At 41.2% G+C, this 21707-nt stretch overlaps 1 protein-coding gene across 5 annotated transcripts in view; it reads right to left on the bottom strand.

The window, feature by feature from the left end:
- Positions 1-231: 231 nt before the first annotated feature.
- Positions 232-21707, bottom strand: part of LOC105673872 (terminal nucleotidyltransferase 5C) — a 105840-nt gene continuing 84364 nt past the window's right edge. For 4 of the 5 annotated variants that reach the window (XM_012369820.2, XM_012369821.2, XM_012369823.2 and 1 more), the window contains one exon: positions 232-12874. In XM_012369820.2, the coding sequence (XP_012225243.1) occupies positions 11492-12874 (1383 nt within the window). In that variant the 3' untranslated portion in view covers positions 232-11491. Of the gene's footprint in view, positions 12875-15880; positions 16034-21707 lie in introns of those variants that run through there. The other variant, XM_012369824.2, reaches the window with a different exon arrangement.

The raw sequence follows: 21707 nt of genomic DNA, 5'->3' as shown, positions 1-21707 counted from the left end.
AATAAAAAAAGAAATTTACCAGATTGGCGCCCACTAATGCTCTCGGATATCGCACGAAATAGATAGCTCTCTCCCTCTCTCTCTCACTTCCTTTCTTTCGCACTCTCTTTCTCTCTGTCACTTTCACTTTCCTTCCATTTTACATTCTCCTTCTTAAAATACAAACGGATAATGTTAACTTTAATATTATAATTATTATTACCAGTAAATCATTCGTTAACAATAACCATCGTAAATTCCGTACGCGCGATATGCGTGCGTCGTTGTTGTTTCTTGTTTTTTTTTTTCTTCGCATTGTGTGGATGTGTGTGTGTATACATATTAGGTACATTTGTGTGTCGTGTTACAAGTGTGTGTATGTGTGTAAACCTAAGATCGACCGTCGATCCGGTCGTCGCGAGGAGAATCTGAAGAGAGGAAGATGGCGAGAACCGATAATAAACGACTGAACGAGAAACGAAGAGGAACGTTCGAGTTAAAAAGTGGATACCGCAGGACGGGAAAGGGAAAAGCGCGAGGAGAAGCGAGGAAAAAAAAATAATACGAAAGCGCGATCCTCCTGTGTGGCGTCGCGGCCGCTCCAATCGATCGCCGGAAGTCTAGACGGACGTCTCAGGACCGTCGAGAGCTTCCGGCGTCATCAGTCCGGACTTGAAACCACGCGGGATCTCTGTGTCCTTTGTTGCTTCTTATCCGAAATCGAAAAGAGCGTCTTCCGCGATTCACTCGTTTCCGGATTAAATCGCATGATCGTGCATCGGAGAGGAAAGCGCGATCGGTGCACGCGCGGTGCTTCTTATCGCGAATTACGGCCACAACGATATTTCTCGTTACAATATCATATAGTGCACTATGATATTACTACGTCGCTGCTACACATCGCAGCAATCCTGGGTTTAGACGCGCGCGCACACACATGCACACATACGCACACACATACACGTAACGCAGTTACTATACTTATCTAGCCGCTAGTAATGGCTACTACAGCCATTAATCAGTGTAATAACTTAATTGTAATGGATGGTTGAAGGGACGAGATCTCTCTTTAGTACGCTGCGTTGAAATATTGTTGTAGCCGAAATTCGCATTTCCATTCACATACCTCTGCTCAATTAATTGAATTACAAATGTAGCTTCGATCATCGCAGAATTATCGAGCAAACCGCGGTTTATCGATGTGGCGCGCTTTTCCTCTCGCATGCAAGCTACAAAATCGGAAGAGAACGCATCACGTCGCGCGATCTTCAATTGGTCGCTCTTGCAAAATCAACATAAATTTGCTCTGCCATCAACGTCGTTCCTTGCAAAAAGCGATGCAACGATCTCGATCGAAATATCTTCCATGATATGTGAGGGATAAAAATAATTAAATAAATACAATAAATAGAAAACGATAGAAAAAAAGGCGATTTTACACCACATCCGGTACAATCGAAATCAGTTTATTTTAGTTTCATCGATCAAGCAGGATCGTTGTAACGCCAAACAACGAGAACGAGGGGGAGGGGGCCCAATGATTCTCGAGCCGATTGTCTTGGAGCGACCGGAAACGGCGTGCACTTCCGGAGGATCGAGCCGTTTATTTCCCCGTTAGTGATGCCAGATCAGGAACGCGCCATTTCTTTGACTCGACTTTTCTTGAGGAACCAGAAGATAAGGAAGAAGGTTTTTATCGTGTAAACATCCGAGAAAAAATTCTTTTTCGCACAAGTTCGTTCTCTTCGCACTTATTCGATTTTTCCCTCCTTCGCGCGTATCCTTTTTTTTTTTTACTTTTTTTTCAGTTTTCTCTTTTTTTTTTGCGGTGAAAACCTCTTTCTTGGATCCGCCGCGAGGAATTTGATTCGGCTCGTATAAAAGAAATCTTTGAAGAGCATATCTGGCATCACTGAGGATCCATCACGACAGAAACGGAAACTATCATCGATGTTTAATATCGTAAGCCGCACTACGCGCCTCTCATGCCACGTGATCTTCGCGTATGTCAATCAAAATTACTGGTATTTCGAAATTATCCAGAAGAGATTACTCGATAATTATCTTCGATGACTCGATATCGTGCGTTGCCCCGAAATTCCACTTCTAATCTGAATAAAGCGGTAGAGATATCTCAATGTCACAATGAAAGCAAGTGTGTATAAACTTCGATTTACAATTGAAAATCAAGGATAAGGAGACATAATCGTAAGTACGGTTTAATCGCAATCCGTTATCAGAAATCTGCATCAAAGATGAACGATAGCAACAAATTCGACGAAACGATAAAATATATAAAAAAATCAACTTTTTTTTTGTTCATATACGCGAATGAGTGATTACTGGGAAAAGGATATTGCGACTCGTAGAAACTGATCTTACTAATCTTAATTGCACAATTACATAAATTTGTAATTAATTAAATTTATTTTTGCGACTGCAACGGGAAATGAAAGGATTGACTTTTCGATGAACTTTAAATATCAGATTAAAGATATTAGCTCCTTGCAATTTTTATTTTATTCCATATTTATTAAATCGCGCTCTACAAATCATATTTGCATTTATTATTGCTATAGGTTAAGTATAATTTTTAGATAATGCAAACATCGATTAATGCACATTACAGAAGTAGAGGAAATTTTTACGGTATGACATTGTCACGATCAACGCGTAATTATCGAATTTAATCGATAATCAATTGGGCATGAGAGGATCGAGCAGCGCGACTCGTTTATTAATCTTATTTGATAAAGTCCGCGCGAGCACTCAGCAAGCGAATAGCGTGTCGAATATCATCGATCACGAAAATGCCGTAAAATTTTAAGAAAATATACGAAAACGATGATCTCAAAAAAACTGATTCTTTGATTTTTTTTTTTTTTCTATCAGTATTGCACAACAGATAAATCAAGTTAATTTATCAGGAATAATGATTGATTAATAAGAATTATCACTCTTTATAAATTGATGTTATTAATAAATTGAAAAGAATTTCCGCCGGCACTTCCATAAATTACACTCGCTGTGACTGTAAAATTATTTTATATCCAGCGTTTGAATCATTCGTATAAGAGAGGCAAGTGAAGTGGCAACCAACAATCTACAATGTTGGTTAAGTCTTGCCGAACAACTGAATAAATTCGGATTACTCAATTATTTGCTGTCTCGGCCGTCCGAGTACCCGCTGTGGACCAATTAGCGCGAGTAGTCGAATTGACCCAGTGAAGGTGCGCTCGCGCTGATGTATTTTCCCGACAATTTGCAGTCGTAATTATCTAATTAGCTATGCGTGCGGCTCCGCGCTAAATAACGTACGCGCTGTGTAACGGCTCACCGGAGTTTTCATTCTGTAACTTGTCAAATTAAAGCATTTCATTCGCAAGGCAATCTCGATTCGTTCGCCGCTCACGATGGCATCTAAAACTATAATCGCTAATTACGGATCTACTCGCTGTTGGCTAAAATCCGCAATCCGATGGTACGTGAAATCACACATTATCAAATGATGTTAATTTTAAGCACTCGCGGCAATCGCGCGAGTCGATTATCAGAATTGTTAGCCAATCGCGCTTGTGTGTCTTCATGACGATCGTAGAGCGACGATGTCGTACAAGAAAACGATTATTAGATTTTACAGATAGATCTTTTCTCGCAAATTTAATTATTTTATATCTAATTTATATCAACTACCTTCAACTATAGACCGATAGAATTCAATTTTCGCATAGAATTTTTCTCCTTTTTATTATTTTACATCTTAATCTAGCCACAAAAAATAGCGTTGCCTTTATACACATACTTTATACGAGTCTTATGATTTTCATGAAATATTTGGGGCCAGATGATCTTACCTTCCACACGTGTCGCATTTAATTAACGGACGAGGCAAGAATATTGTTTATCTCGAGAGGTCTTATCATTACTTTTATTATTATTATTATTATTACTGTTATTATTATTATTATTATTATTATTTATTTGTCGCGAATCCAATCAAGTCGACGTCGCTGTTCCCGCACTTATTTACTAATTCATACCTTATCCTTATTACAAGTCTAGCGTTACGAAAGTCAACAGCAATTTGTAATTGTTTGTAATTTTAATAGCTTTTCTCAATTTTTTTTGTTATTCATTTAATCTATATTTATTCACTTACGATATAATAGTTATTTACTTATCTAACGTTAACTAACACAGTCAAAGGCTAACTATATACAATCACAACCAATTCAAGAAATATTTCGAATCTTTAAAATCGCCTTCGCGCAGCAGACCGAACTGATCGGTCAGCTTTAACATCGTTTTAGCCAAATTGAATCAATGTTATCGCAATTTTTATCGCTGTGCGCCCATGCAATGCGTGTACCGTATAGAGTGTGAGCTCGCCAAGTCGACGCGAGTGTTGATTATCTCTCACAGATTCCGAGCGACGTCGACTCGAAGGATCCTCGAATATATGTATACATACGAACGTGTAGGTATGCGCGATTTCCGCGTATTTAGGCGTATTTCGCCGGGGTTACCCTAAAATTGCAAAAGGGTTCGCAATATCTCTCTCTCTCTTTCTCTCTCTCTCTCTCTCTCTCTCTCTCTCTCTCTCTCTCTCTCTCTCTCTCTCTTTCTCCCCTCTCTTTTCCAGCCGATCGCGGCGAACGTATTCGCGTATATCGTGAACGAGGCAATGCATGTACCTTGATTCGAGTATGCGCACACACACATATGCACGACGTGCGGACGAGTCCAGCGGCGAGTTAAGTCTCGGCGACGTTGTCTCGTGTCTTTAAAAAAAAAAAAAAAAAAAAACAAGAAGAAGACGCTACGTACGGAAATTAGAAATTAGAAAATGTTCGTCGCGGGAAAGGCGAGCTGACCGCGATTTCCCCCGATTGTTTTTGGACCCCTTATTAAACCTTGCCCCCCTTCTATTTAGGACGCGATTTCCCCGGGCGCGTGCCCCCAAACTGCTCTTAACTCGTCTCTGGACGTAGTTATATATACGTATATATGTTTTACTTCTATTGACGTGTACGTAAAGTATATGTATGTACATATATGTATATCCGTCTCCCCGTGTCATTTAACGTCGTTTCTAAGTCCCTCGGCACCCTCCGATTGTTCTTCCTTCTCTTTCTCCCTCTTTTGCGCGCGCGCGTAGTAGTTTAGGACTTACTAAAGGATTAAAAGTCGTAACGAGTAATCTAGTAAACACTAAGGACGATAGTAGCGTTCTTTTTTTATTTTTAATACACCTCTCCTTTCTCTGCGGCTGTGCTAGGTTTTCTTTAATTACCATTTAATTACGTTATAGAGCGTTTCATTAGGCGTTACACATATTAATAGAGATAGATTTATTAGTGTCGCATTTTCTTGTATTAAAATATAACGATAATGTAACATGGACGTGTGTGTCCTCCATACCTTTCAAGAAATATATGCATACATATATATATAGTACATAGATATAAAAAAGGAAAAAAAAACCGTGGAGCTTAAAGCGCTTAAATGAAAAATCAGGGGGTGTCACGATTGACAATGAAAGACAAACATAACGAGAGAACGAAATTATTGATGACGATCGATTTCGAGAGGGCGAAGGACTCGACTCCTTCCGGATTCGCTTCAGTCTCTCGAGTTTACAGAATTTGATTGGAAGAATCAATCACATAAACACAACGATCATATATATATATATATTCTTTTGCACATTTTACTAATTAAAATCTTTACCTTTTTACTTTACGCGCTTCACGAATACTTTCATAACAATCTTAATTTATGTTTTATTGCACGCTTTTAAAATTTACAAAGTTTTCAGAACGTTTTCTCCCTTTAAGATTTCTTTTCGAAGGTATATTCAATTCGACATTTTAACAAAATCGCAAGAGCACTGTAAATTTAAATTGCTCGAATAAAAAGATTAAGTCTTTTAAATCTTCTCGTTCCGTCAGTCTTTTTGGGTATTCACTTTAATTTATACTCGCGTATGAAGATATTCTCATTTTGATCCTTCCTCTTATACTGTTAATTTCACGACGATCCCGGCACGACGCTATTAATATCGTTTTATTTCCTTAAACGTTGTAATGCTGTCGATACGCCGTATTTTTTCTCTCTTTTTCTCCGTCGTAACGATTAACATGATAATATGCAGCCTGAAGATCGCAGTTCGGTTCTTCGGTCGTTATTATGTACTTGAGGAAAATTATTATCTCAAATTTACGCATAATGTGTGTATTAACTTTAATATATCGAGTCTATATTAATTTTCAACTTTTATTCGATTCAACGTGCGAGCTATCAAAATGTTGCCGACATAAAAGTAAACGAAAAATCACTCGATTAACACTTCTTGTACCCATTCCTTTTTTTTCTTCTTCGCTAATATTAAATTTTGATTAACGCGATTGATTAAATCTATATCTATAAACGAATTAGCTTTCACGTTGATTAATTGCAAACTTGTCGAGATTTTTTCCATATATAGAATACATATACACACATATATATATATATATATCTGCTTCGTATCATTATCTCTCTTACTATAGATGTGTGTAATGGTATTCTATCTACATTCTATCTGCAAAAGTTGCAATATTACACTCGTTTATCGCTGAGTTGTAATCAACGTATCCTTGATCATGGCAATTAGCTCCGGAACTTATCGCAGCCACAGTTAATTATTTCGATAAGTCGACACATGTTCCGTCTATTCGCGTGAATTTTTTCAATTCTAGACACGTGTTCAAATCAACATAAATACAATGATTAATAAACGTGCCATCTACACAAATTCTTTATCAAAAATTTCTATCAGACAAAAACGCGCGAACAATAATTATCAAAAAGTTTTTTCACTTCCTTCTCAATGTGTGAAACGGTTATTTAATAAATCATATATAAAAACACCACAAGAATCAACAAAGTTCAATCTGTCAGCACAAAAATAATCGTTTGATTTTGCAGTTCTGACAACTATCAGTCTCACTTCTTACTACCACTTTTGGATAAATCCGCCGGCTAATTGTGGTTAGGTTTATAATTGTGATTCTCTTATCAAATAGCTCCAGATTGTGCCAAACTTTTGTATAGAAATTTCTTTTAATAATTAAATTTATAATAATTATACACGATCACCATCCCAACAGTAAATGACAGCGTAAAAGTCATTTACGAGGTGCTGTTAAGTCGAAATTCTGAAATAGATCACGTATCGATATATGTTACATATAAAACGAACCAAGAGGTTCGAAAAAAAAAAAAAAATAACTTACGAAAAAGTATTTATATTTGCTGAACGTTATTCGCGAGTCCGTTCGCGTCGCCGTTTAAAAGCGATGGGAAGCGACGAGCACAAAAAAAAAAAAAAAATTAGAATTCGTTCGACGAGCTCGTCGCCTTTTATAGACAACGGAAGGCTTTAATTTTGCCGACAGCCGACTCATCTTGGATTCTCATCGTAGATTGATTTGCCGATCACCGCGAGTGGCTCGGATATGACGCAAAAGAGGAGACACGGTACGATGTCTTTAACTTAAAGTTATTAGTGAAGCTCGCTTCTAGGAGGCGTTCACGATACGAAGCTTCATGTTGATCGTTATATTTTTCCAACATAAAACACATATTGAACCGTCAATGTAAGTTCAACGATCATAAACTACAATAATTAGAACAAATTTGGATTATGATCCTATCATTATCGTCGTCATGATCCCGTTTTATGTCTTCAACATATTTTACAATTGATAATATACATATATATATATATATTTATATATAACAAATGTTTTCTTATCGAATATAAAAATTGAGGTATGCGAAACAAGAGAATTTTTTTGATGGAAGTTAAATTCAACAAGTTTCAACGATCGTAAGCTACAACGATTAGATCATAATTTAGATTTATATAACCAATTATCTTGTTGCATTTTGAAGATATTTACAATTGACGAAATATAACAATAACATTCTTATTACGTGCCTCATCATTTTCTCCCATCGTACGTCGCAAAGCATATAGAATTTCGTCAAAATTTAGAATCGAATCACGTAAATCCGGCGCATTGTAGACACTCGACGGCGATATGCAAAACATTTCGTATTGATCAACGAACAAACCGTGCCAGAAGAAGGATGCTTTCCCCAGAAGTTCGCGTTTGCGGAAACTCGCGAGGCGAGGAGACGCGGCGCGAAATAGGTTCGTCGCGGTGCGATCAGCAGCCTCTCGAGTCGCGAGGCGTCCAGGAAGGAGAAGGGGCAGAGGGAGGAAGGGGGGGGGGAGCGCTCTAAGGGGGGACAGCGGTGGTAGTAGAGCGATAGGCGATAGAGGCACTCCGGCTGCGCCGGCGGCTGGATCTCCTTAGCATTAACATGCGATATACCTGAAAAACCAGTTTGCGAGGCTTTTTATTAGGCCTTTACTTTCGCTCGCGAACTGAAAGTAAGAGTGAGCGAGCGAGGCAAACGAGGCCTGTTAGCGAGCGAACTAACTTAACGGGGTCACCAGTCGATACGGATACGCACGTAAACGGACACACACACACACACACACACACAAACACACACACACACACACAACACACCTCGCGAAAGAGGGAAGGAGTGAACGAGGGGGAGGGGTGGGGGAGATACGATGAAGAGACGGAAGAGGAGAAAAAGATGGAGAAGCGTAACGTAAGAGTACATACATGCGTGCACGTATATAAGTATATAATGCGTATATATACATATATATATTTTATATCCACGTACACGCATATAAGGATGAACCCTGGTCGGCCACGTTTGTCAGGTGGGTAGGGGCGGGGGGAGGGGGGGTTGCCTCCGCGTATGTATAACACGCATATACACGCGCGGATGCAAACGCTCCGTCGACAGCACTCCCGCTCACGGTATATATTAAATATTTACGACATCTAATGAAGAAAGTTGCGCAAGCCGCCGTCGTCGTTACGAGAGACACCGGAGCTGGTTATACCGATCGGCTGATCCGTCATGTTAACGCGCTCGCGACATCCCTTGCTTCGGTGAGGGATTCGCGTGTCACGGCCTTCCTCACCCTTTCTTTTTTTTTTTTTTTTTTCTTGTCCTACACGAGGTCGTATTCTTTTCAATGTGTATACAGACGGGGAATGGCTCCACGCGAAACCTTCCTACGCTTCCGTCTATCTCGCTCCCTCGTTTCTCCGTCCCGTCTTTCCCCCGCGTGTCGTCATCCCCCTTTTTCCGCTTCCCTTAACACGCGCGCGCCGCGATTTCAGGCTGCAAGAACATGGAAATTGAAATTACTCCCTTGTATACGGCGTGTCGCTGATAACCGCGGTTTCTCCTAACGATGTACAATGTATGAGTAACGTAAAAAAATTAAAAAAAAGATTCCAAAAAAAAAAAAAAATGTGATAAATGCAGCGGTTTTTTAAATGGGAGAGAATCGAAGCAAATCACTTGGCGCGTATCGAAAAATAGCGACGCGAATTTCACACACGAGCTACGCATACGATATGCGATTGTCGGAACAATGGCACGATGATAGCGTATCCTAAAACGTATCAAAACGGTACGTTGACAATACACGGGATTACACTCTTCACCTCTGGATTGCTTTCAAATGTCGAAAACATTCTCAAATACTTTTCCAACTCCAAATATCCACCTTTAACGTTTCCGCTGAACGTTTAGCGTTTCGAAGTTTTCTTTCGTTGCTGGTTGTATTACGTTTTAAAGACTTTTACAGAAAGACCGAATCGTCTTCCATTGAAAAAGCAATTGCAATTATACTTTTTTTTTTTTCTTCCCCCTTGAAATGCCATTCCTTTCTATTCCTTTTTCACTCATATGGTATCTATCGTTAAAGAAAAGCACGGTCGGTCAGACACGTCCAGTGTATGTAGATATGTCTGTATGTGTGTATATGTGTGTATGTACGCTCGCCCGCGTTCTCGCAGAAATGAAAGAAAGAAACGTCTCGGAAGCGTTTCCCTTTCGACCCGCGCATTACTGCTCGTTCTCTCTCACTCCCTACCTATCTTTCTCCCTATTCCTCGCCGGTGCACCGGTTGTGCCACCGCTACATCATCTTCTCGACTTAAATCTTATCAAGTTATACACAATATCTAAATGAAATGTGTTCACAGCCACACATTAATTATTTATACATAGATTTATACATATATCTGTATAGTTAAATATAGTTATATTTATATATGTATTTTTTTTCTCCGTAACCAAACGCCACGCGCCCGCAACGCGTTTTTACTCCCTCACCAAACTACTTCCCTTTTCTTCCCTTCTTCCCCTGCGAGAGAAAAACAAAACGGAAAAGCAACGAAAGATCGAAACAGGGGGGACGCGCGTCTCTCTCGTAACCGAATTGGGATTTGCTGGATCTTGCGTTTGTTGATTCGTTTTTTTTTTCTTTTCTTTATCTACACACTTTCCTTCTTGTTTGTATGATGGTTCCGCCGTGACACCTCGCATCCTCCGGTTCTTCTTCCGCTCCTGTTATCTCTCCAAATACAGCGTCGTCGTCCAGAGTCTGCTGTGTGTAACCTCGGCGTTCGTTTTGTCGACGACTTTCGTGACGGGACGATACCGATATCAATTGTCCCAAAGATTCGCGCTTAGTCAATGAAAACGGCACTCGCTCTACTAATCTAAAACCATCTCTTGCCTGTGATTACATTAATTTTCCAACGCGTCGGAGAAACGTTTTCTTTTTCCACCTCCCAAAACCATCTATGAATGTCTTCCGATTGTTCTTCTTTTATTTTTGTTTTTAGGCACAACACATTGTTTCTGGAGAAGCTTAGTCTTTCGTTTTATCGCAACCGTAACCCGATACCAGCATTTGATTTTATCTTCGCTGCAGCGACCACCACCGAACGCTTATCAGTGCCTAAAAAGCGACATTCGCGATAATAGATTCGCGATGAGCAAATCGCTCCGCACGTTGTCTACCTCCTCCTCGTTGGACATCATATACCCGCCGCCCCGGGCACGCTATCTTTTCGATCCACGATCTTCGTTGTTCCCGCGTCCGCCGATCTGATTGTTCTCGGTGTTGAAGATGATTTTCTTCTTACACCATGCCGCATCTAAGCTTGCATCACCGTGACAAGTCCGCCGAACGTCAACTGAGGAGCTTGGATCCTTTGGTGTTGGACAGGGAATTATTGATGCCGTCTGCCTCGTCCTTCGCCGCAGCCTCGGGATCTTGGAAAGAAGCGTAAGCGCAACAAAAATCCCCGGGCTCCTCGAGAGGACAATAAAGGCCATAGGTACATAAATAATAGATCCCGCACTCGTACCTCTGGTACCAATGATCAGAGGTGCCGATTAATGATTGGTAAGAATCGTAATTAGATTCGTTGACGCCGCAACAATCGACGACGGCATTCGTCCTGATAGCATCGGCGGAACCGATGACGACGGCGGCGGCGGCGGCGGCGGCGGCGGCGGCGGCGGTGGTGGTGGCGTCTACGGATACAGTATTATCTTCGATGCTGTCGCATCACGACGAGCATGCCATCCAGTTGCAGGTGCAAGTATAGCACGGCGCCGTGGGTATTACAGGCGCGTAGTAATAGCCGTTGGCGTAAACGTAAGTGGCAGGCGGACCCTGCGGCGCCTGCTGATGACTTGTCAGCCGCTGCTGCTGCTCCTGGCAGAGCACCTGGTAGGCAAGGTTTTGAATCAAGGCGAGCGTCTGCCGTCGTTCGTGGCCCATCAAACAGACGGTAGACTCCTCGACGACGCTGTGCAACAGCATCAGGTACTGGTACTTGAGAGCCTCCTCCTCGGGTCCGACGAAGTGATTCCACAAATAATTCTCGAGTTTCGAGCGCTGCTGCCCTATGTCCGGGAAGTCTATGAAGAATCTCGAGCACATGTACCGCTCGAGCGTCTTTATGTAATCCGGCTGAGATGGTTTGTACATTTTCACTAGCAGGTTACAGTATTTGAGCAGGCCGCCGCCGCGTATCTCTTCGGGATGCCTCGTCGAGATCAGCTTTTTGTGCAGATGGTACAGCGCCTCTTGGAAATCACCGTAGACGGACTCGCCCACGACGGTGGGGTAGAAGTTCTCGGCGATCGGCAGCTTGCTGCACTCGTAGAACAGCAGTAGGGAGTCGAGAACGATCTGGAAGGAGTCGACGGAAAACTCGAACTGTCGTCTCATCGAGTCGACGAACTTGAGCTCGACGTTCCGATGGCCCCGGGAGTTGCCGAGGGAGATCAGAGACCATCGGTCACCGTCGTTGTTCACCTTCACCATTTTACTCACGTACGCTTCTTTTAGGCTGCACGTGGTGATGCGTTTGCGACTCACGCCCTCCGGCAACAGGTCGAACAGAGAGCCGAGCACCGCGGCCTTGACCTTGTCGTAATTGCGGCCGCTGGACAGCTCAACCGCGAAGATAAGGTCTAGGTCGTTATAGGGCTGAGATTCGGTGGCCAGCACGTGGGACGCGGCGCCTCCGTTCAGTCGGATGTCGCGCACCCTCATGCCGGCGCCCCCGTTGCTCGGATCGGTCTCCAGCTTGCTGCGCACCACTGTCACGAGGTCACTCAACCGCACCTCCAACGTGGGGAAGTTGCCCCGGCCGTGGATGCTGACAACTTCGTTCATCACATCATTTAGACGGCGAACCTGCTCGAAGCTGAGCACCGCCAGCCTCTGTTGAGGATCCGTGCAATCGGAGGCATTGCTGTTATTGTTGTTGTTGTTATTCTGGGTAGTGTTGTTGTTGTTATTGTTCGTATTATTGTTGTTCGTCTCGTTGTTAAGATCTCCATTGCTCATGCCGTTGGTCTTACTGCCGTTTACCTGGCAGAGCGACTCCATCATAGCGACCCGACGCTGGCGTTCCTCGCCGATTTCCAAAGAGCCACACTGTAATAAACACAAAAGAAATTTTTTAGCAATAAAGTTCTTCTCGGGATAAAGTGAAATTATATTCATGAATGCTACGAATGCTATCTTTTCACAAAGATAACACAATTAAGAAAAGGTTTTCGTTGCAAAAAGTTTTAAATGTGATGTATAAAGATATTTATAAAATATAAAAAAATATAAATAATTTTTTGTTATTTTCAAATAAATAAATTATTCCTCAAATTAATTTTTGATGAAAAATTTATCATCATATATGCGCATCATAATTTTTAATTGCAGAGCTTTACAGCTTTTTCTCAACTGTTATATTAATTTTTGTGTGTACACAGAACTAATAAAATGCAATAAAATTCTTCGTATATGCTAAAAATCCGTCTGCTTTTAAAATTCGTATCGTGCCGGTAAACCTTGCAATTTTCATCTTATGATGTTGCAACTGACGATACAATGTCACGCTTTGACCCCCGCAAGATTAAAGGTCAGTAAAGGTAAAAAAACGCTTTAGCATCTCGCATGCATCGCGCAAATTTCCGACGAGTGCATCGTCGAGCGCGCCCTTCAGCGAATATCTATGTCACGGTACTCAAAGTATACGAGTGCACAGCGCGAGAAATGCCACGGGGTTACGTCCGGGTGCGCAGCGTACGCGAACCAGCGCGTAGTATTCATTCGCAGCCCTCGGCTGCTAACTTTCATACGTAGCTATGTTTGTGTTGTTTAAAAAAGCATAACGCATCAAAATTTCGTATTTCGAACTCAGAACAACTTTTTTTTTTAAATATAACATTAATAATTCTCGAATATATAATCAAATCAGGATAGAAATCGATTGATAAAAGTCAAATCTGATGTGCGGCACAAATTTTTATAAAATAAAATATACATTTAATTTTTTTTATTATTGCAATTTTAATGATTCGATATTCAATGTTTTCTAAAATCATCATTGTTGAAAAAATACAAGAGAAATAAAAGATTTAATGTAGCAAAAGACAGTTGAAAGATTGATCGTTTGATTAATCTGCACTCGATTTTTATTTTTAGCAAAATCATCAAGTCATTTTTTAAAGCCGTCACTCATCACGACTAATAATGATATCACACATTCATGGTGAATTATCCCGCTTATATTCCGCTGCGGGTTGAACAGACCTTCATGCGGCGCCAATTTGTCGCCAAACACCAGTTAATCGATTACTATCAAGTCTCCTTATATGTTCTAGATAATCGGTAACACGGTTTTTTGTTGAAAGTATTTATGTCACAAACCGGATTCATTAATACTAATAATTATTGATAGTAGCACAATTAAATCTCCATTTCATTCATATGCGAATTGTTTGACCCGTTCGAGATCAATTTTCCATAAGTATGCGGAAACATTGATAATTTTTCAAAAGTTCAGTATCTATCAGTAATTAAATGTCACAACAGTTGCGCGATAGTTATTTGTTTTTTATCACAAGTAGCCTTTCGTAATATGAAACTTAAATATGCGTTTCACACACAATATGTGGAAGATCAATGTCGAATTTTAATTAATTGCGAAAAAGGATGGCCTTTAATCAAAATTTTATTGCGGACAGTCTCCCGCAGCTGCTTGAAGATCACAGATGAAAGGAACGGCAATAATCCTAGAACGTGTATGTATATATATATATATATATATATATATATATATATATATATACACAACGCTCGAGAAAGTGACATCGATTCATGAAGGTCACAATTAGAAGAAATTAAGAGACACGCACTATCAAAATTAAAAATGATTGAATACAAATAAGAAACAACAAAATTAAATAACAATAATAAAATGTAGCCGTCGTATTTATTCGTATCAATATTTTCCGTAGGTTATTTATGAATTTCATAACGAAATCGTATCACGATGTAAAGAAAGATGAATAAATATTTTGCACGTAAATTGGAGAACGCTATTTTTTCCCCAACTAGAATAATCTTTATTCGATATCGTCGAAAATTATGACAAATAATACTTCGAAATAACAAAACAAGCTATTATCTTTATCAGATATTGCGCACAATCAAGATCATGGATATGCTGGCGACGCACACAAGGTAAGCCGCTATTACTGCTTATTGACACGAGAGCCTGTACTGCGGAAGAGCGGTGTTTTCAAACATCCTGCTTCTATATTGTATTTATTCGTAATGAACACTATATGTGTGACGACATTTTTCTAAATTATGTTACTTATGCTAACAGCTCCAGAAATTCCGAACATTAATTTAAGAAATTTTCGCCGGAGAAAGCGAGATTACGCTTCCTCGCTTGTATATTCGCGGTGCTATTATTTTGCATTACTTCATTGTAAAACAATGAAACCGCACGATACGCTAAAAACATAGTACAGCTGGCAAACTTGTTTGTAGATGATAAGAAGAGGCAATTTCGCATGCTAAAAATACGTGTCGGTGCATCATAATAGAAGGGTTACTCACGTAAATTTACTCACGTAAATTGCGTTTTTAAACCTTATCATTAGAGCCACCCACGTAAGAAATAACCGAGCCACCGGAAAATATGAAGTACGCGTTTTTGTTTTGAACACGAAACGATGTGTGATGGCGAAAGAACACTTGTATTGCGATTCGGCACGCACACTGAACACGCTATTTACTGTCTTCTTCGGTGAAATGCTCTATTAACGTTGGCACACGAAAGAAAAAAAAAAAAATTCATGAATGTGCCATTTAAGAGATTGAGTACATTGTGGCGGAGATCTCTTTCTGACCCTTTTTTTCGAAAACTATCCACTTCCCGAAGAGAATCGGAACGAAATCGCGCGTCCCGATCGGCACTCTTCCGCGAGTCGCGTAAGACGCAATAATGACGAAGAAACTAGCATCCGCGCTGCTCTACAGGTGCGTTTCTTGGAGACGAACGTATTTGCGAGAACACTCAAACGGAGGCGACAATGGACGAACGAATTTGGAAGAGACACATGGGTAATGTCAAAGGCGCGGGACATGTACCTAGAAAATGCGTTGGATCTGACAGCTAGCTACGTCAAACTGGTTGCACGTCGTTCGAAGAGACCCGCTGCTGATGAGGGGCACCAGCGAACTGAGCCCGCGCGAGTGAAAGGCGGAGGAGCGGCAGTGCTGGAGGTGGCAGCAGCAGCAGCAGCAGCAGCAGCAGCAGCAGCGGAGCAGCAGCAATAGCAACCGCAGCAACGGCAACGTCAGCAATACTCAGGGGATGCAGGAGGACAACAAGCCAGTGCGAAGCCCTCTGCTGTCGTCGCTACTCAGCGAGGGATATATGCTTCTGGACCATTGTGTCCGTGTACGCGCATCCTAGATCTCCTTGTCTGCCGCTCCGCCTATCGTGCTCGCGCGCACGCGGGGTAGTGAATGCTCCGACTACTTTCTATGACGTCACACGGAAGAATGCGGGGGCGACTCTGAATGAAGATTGTAGTTTGCGAGAGTAGATTCGATTTGGCCGCCTCTCTCTCTCTCCTTCTCTCTCTCTCTCTCTTTCCCCTTGGATACAAAATGTCCCTGAGATACCGGGTGATACCGCTTTCAGGCGTGTATATTCGAGGAGTGTTTTTGATTAAGAAAATGAATATTGAACACTTTTTGAATAATCTATTAATAGAAGATTCAAAATTAGAAATTTTCAATGAGAAATCTTAAAGATGGCAACGTCAATTTTTCAGGTAATTTAAACTATTCGACTAACAAGCATCTATATATTGCAATTTTATTTGAATTGATTATTCCGTAGAAGCAGATATATCTTTATTAGACATTCCATCGTCAGGATTATGGAAAGGATAAGTTGTGCTACTTCCACAGAAAACATGAAATACCACTGAAATACCAAGGAACTTAATGCAGTATTCGATAACTCATAAAATGTTCATAAAAAACATAGAGAGTAAATATGGTGATATTAATTTCAGCTAGAATATGATAGATACATATCTTTTCTAGAAGAAATTAATTTATTTAACACAAACTCATTGACGACGGATTCGGTTTTTATTACTTTTTTTTAGCACAAATTTATTTATTCAAATTAAAAATTAAAGCAATTTATATCTAAAATATAAATCTCTTATAAAATAATGAGAAAACATTTTTAAATCAAAGTTTTACACGCACGATAAAAAATACTGAAAATGAGAAACATTATTTTTACTATTTTCAATATAATATCAAATCTGAATCGTCTCCGTGAGACAATTTAAACTCGTATAAACCTAAATATACCAACGGAAACAAAACAAGATGCAATTATATGCTCCAGCAAGCGAGAATAAGTCAACAGATTAAATTAGCGCGGCTTAGCGAAACTTAGCTGTTTCAGTTGCCAAGTTTCATGGTAATCAGAGATAAGCGGCTTCGCTATTTCTCGTACGTCTAGGGCACCCGATGTACACCGAAAGGGCGAATGTGCGGGTGATGCTGAGAAGGCAGAGACACGTCACAGAGATAACGTATATATATTTCTGAACGCCCACGCTTTGTGTGTCGGAGAGAGGGAGAGTAGCATGGACCAACGGGGCGACTCGCCAAGTATTATCGATTTTGTTCGCACCCGCAGTCATCAACCCACGTCAAAACTGGTTTACAATCGTTTACGCGTACACGACGCTCGTGTGCGCCCGCGCGTTGCGTCGCAGCGTAGCAAGAATATTCTCTCGTGGCCGGTCTTATCGCGCGACGGGGGGAGAATTTTGCGGCGTTATTTATCGCCGAGTTCCAGGTGCCTGCGCCCTCGGCGTTTTACCCTGCGCAGACTCGGTGACATTACGAGACGCAACATCGCGACGGTGCTTTTTCGATATCGCAGAACCGCCGGCGTAGAATTACGCTTCATCGGCGCGTCAATATGGAACTTTGTGTGCGTTGTTTACTCAACGGCGGTGAAAACGAACAGCGTTGATTATTTGCGACATGTTGAAATGTGTTTTTCTTTTTTTACGAAAATAACGGGACCGTGTTGCAGTCGCGACATATGTTACATTTTTTGTTGTCTTCGCGGATAGCAAAGTTTATCGCGAAATTCTTAATCTTGATTAAATGTATGCTGTCTGTGTGTTTTTCAGATGAAAAAAGTAATTTTCTCAAAATGTACATTTTGTACGTAATTCTAAATCGTTTTTCAACGTTGCTTGTCCATGAAATAAAAATATAATTGCAATTATAAATGCAAGAATTAAATTTGTATCTTTCTAGCAAGGCGCTGTAAACAGCTGTGAAATTATGTAATCGTTCAAAGATATTTTGTTCTATAAATTTCAGAATGTATCGAGCATTTATCTCATTCTACACCCAACATTGTCCAATATAATAGTAAAACTGCTACTTTTACGAAGCAAAATGCAAATAAAATTACAAATGTACATTTGATCATGCTACAAAGGTCGACCGTTGATAAACTGCAATTGCACACGTGAAGAGAGTGGAAAGTGACGAATGTGACAATCACTGTGATCAATCAGAGATAACATCGATGGAGCTACGAGTTCGAATAGTGGTTGCAAATTGCGCCTCACTGTAACATCTGCATTCCTCATCGCTAGGCGACGCGCTGCGAGTAAATCTTTCGTCGCGGGGCCCCGATAAGCGCGTGCGGCGTGCTCGTGTTGTGTGCGATACGCAACCAAGCGACGTGAAAACGCGGAAAGATCGTGCCGTTGTCCCGCGGCGCATCCGGAAATACTTGCACGGCGTCGTAACGTCGCTGCATGCAGATAACATTGCGGCGGGGTCAACGGAACAGCGCCGCAAGATGCATACGCACACATGCGATTTCCCATATGATTGCACTTTTTATGGATCGTAATAAGATTTATGGATCTCTAGACACACTCTTCTGGAATCTGCTTTTGCGTTGACGTCAACGGTGATAGGATGCGAAATCCAACCCACTTTCTTACGTTAACTATGAGCGATCCCCGTTCAACGCGCGGAGAGTGTAGAATTACTAAGGTCACATTTCAAGGGTGAAATTTCAAAGATCCACCCCCGAAACCGTGTGTGTAAGAGTCGTAGTGAACGTAAGAGAAGTCTAAAAATAGAGTCGTAGCTTCGAACTCCTGTAACTCTCGATTTAACATCAAATAGAATCGAAAGAACGCAAACGAGAAAATAGTGGATATCGAACGCGAGGTAAATGCTACAACTAATCTCGTTTGACCTGACCTAACGTTAAATTGAACATTTGCATATTTGAGATTAAATTAAGCCGACTTGCAATTCATATTTACAATGTGATCTTTATTAATTTGAATACGTATCGATTGCCACACACGAATACGATTCTAATTGCGTAACACAAACGGAAGTAAATATTTAACACATCGATCGCGCGGCCTCTTTTCCAAAAGGCAGTCGCTTAATTCAGTTTTCCGGAACTTCCTGAAACGTTGCGTGCATCCGACTTCGCATTCCGCCCGTAATTGTTTCGCAGAAGGCTAAACGAATTTAGGTAAAGCAGGTTTAATTGATAACGCGTTCATTCAACAATGTAATGATTCGGTATAATTAATGGGGCCATCATCGATCGCTTGTGCAATAATACTGTTTACAATAATAAAATCGTAAAGTCACGTTTAACGAGATGAATAAGGTGAAGACATAATTCACGTTCTTATCTTACGTCAAAAACACTTGTCAGAAATATCGAATGCATAAGTAAACAGTTGTACTTTGAAATATGCATTTATACAGGATATTTTATATTCCGTATAATTTTTTTTCATATCAAAAATCAATTATCTAAAAGTTATATTTTTATAATAATTCGAGCTTAACGTTTTTTTTTTTTATAGAAAATGTCATACGAAGAAAATTCTACAGATCAGAATATCTTCATGCGAAGAGAAGTGAAACTGGGAGAACACAGAGAACATTCTAGATAATCGCAAATAATAAAATTATTCAGAAGACAACTAGTATGCACCGCGTAACAGCGAAATAATTTAAACTCTAATCTTAATGTTCGTACAGGTGTGAACTGCGAAACATCCTGTGTATACCTTGCGAATACTCCTGCGCGATAAACATATAATGCTAAATCATGTTTCTAGTAGGTGTTTACGACTCTCACAGTTCACTCAGGACACGATACGGAGATATTTTATTAGCAATCGCAGTGGTTCTATTGAATACGATTACGTATAAATTTTACAAAGCCATAAAATCCAGACGCTTGCGAATCGAAATGCATTATTTCCAGCGTGTCCGCGTATCTCGATCGCGATTGCAATCGCGGGTGTTACGTGCCGTGTTGTCCTGCGGTCGACTCGACTCGGTCGTATTGTCGCCAAAGAATCAATTCTCTCTCCCTGTCTCTCCGCAGCGCTCTCTCGTACGCTCAATCATAATTGTCAGCGTACAATTTCCGTGATTTACGTATACATATTTTTTTCAAAGTAAAATAAATTTGATTAGAATGAAATAAAGTGAAGCGAATTGTGCGTTCCTATTTATCATTAAAGCACATTTCTTTCAAATTTGTAAAATTTTCTATCGCTTACAAGCGCAATGATACCGCGTCACTTTTGTCGCGAGCAAATTTATTCCCGACTTTGACACGCTTGAGAATCTCTATACATACAAATAAGAAACTCGGCGCAGCTTGTACTTACTCCTCGCGCTTTATATTCTCATATTTCCCCTGTATTTTATCACTCTTATACTTCCTTGTATCTCAACCCTTCGTCTTGCGATATGTATCGGGCGCGCACAAGCACTGAATACATATATCACTCGCCTCACGTTGCCGGCAATGTACGGAAGACGCCGCGATACGTGCAGCGGCGTTACATACTTGTTGACAAGAGAGCGCGATAGCAGCTGGGGAGATACGGTTGTCCAAGGGGAACTCGACATGCACCACCTCCGCTCTCTCGTCGGAGACGTCGGAGCGCGTCGTTTCCGCGTGATTCACATTCTGGCGCGGAGACCGCGCCGGAATAACGTACTGTGAATTTTGCGCGGAGGCTTGCCGGCTGCACATAACTCGCGATTTCACCACGCACTTCGCTTCTTTGAGAAATCTCTACCGGTGGTCGCTGCGACTCTATCCGAACGCGTCATCGCGACGAGCGAGCCTGTCACATTATCAGTGATGGAATCGCAACTTCTAATAGAGTTCAATTATAATGTAAAGGGCAAACCGGCGAGAGATACGTCGCGTTTATAATAGACCGGGGTTATCGACTGCAAAGTTCAATTGATGCTCACGCATTATTATTATCTAATAATTGCACAAAGGCCATTCATTTACGAGCCAATTTTACCGAGCAACACTGTGTTACTGGATCGATAGCGTGACGGGGATGTTCGGGAAATTGTGCGTTTTCTTCTGCCCACGCGCGCGGAGTTAATCAATTATACGCTTCCACATCTCCGAAATTACCAGTTGGAAATATCGATAAAACGGGATCGTCGTTGTGCGTACTTTCCTCCGCTTCGCCAATTTCGACCCTGACCTTTAACTCCGTCGTCGCCCGCGCGATTTTCGCCTGAGAGGAGCTCAGTCAGCTGGGAGAAAATAGATATTTCGGGGCGGATCAACGATCGCGGAGCGGTCGGCGGGGCAAGGAGCCAGCAAAAAGGCACGGCCGGTCTCGTCGACGGAGGAGCTTATAGCACGCGCGCTTATCGAATTGCGTCGTCTGGAAGGTCTATAGATGCGGCGCGGCGAGGAATTGATAAATAATTGATCGCACATCGACATGTTAAAGAATTTAAGCGGTATATTTGTCGTGAGAGGATGACAGCGCGCGTTCCGATGTCAATCCGCTTCTCGCGCGAGACGTCATTCGCTGGCCTACAT

This window comes from Linepithema humile, chromosome 2 (assembly GCF_040581485.1).
Source record: "Linepithema humile isolate Giens D197 chromosome 2, Lhum_UNIL_v1.0, whole genome shotgun sequence".
Classification (NCBI taxonomy): domain Eukaryota; kingdom Metazoa; phylum Arthropoda; class Insecta; order Hymenoptera; family Formicidae; genus Linepithema; species Linepithema humile.
The sequence above is the reverse complement of the archived record's forward strand: the minus strand, read 5'-3'. Positions and strand labels throughout refer to the sequence as shown.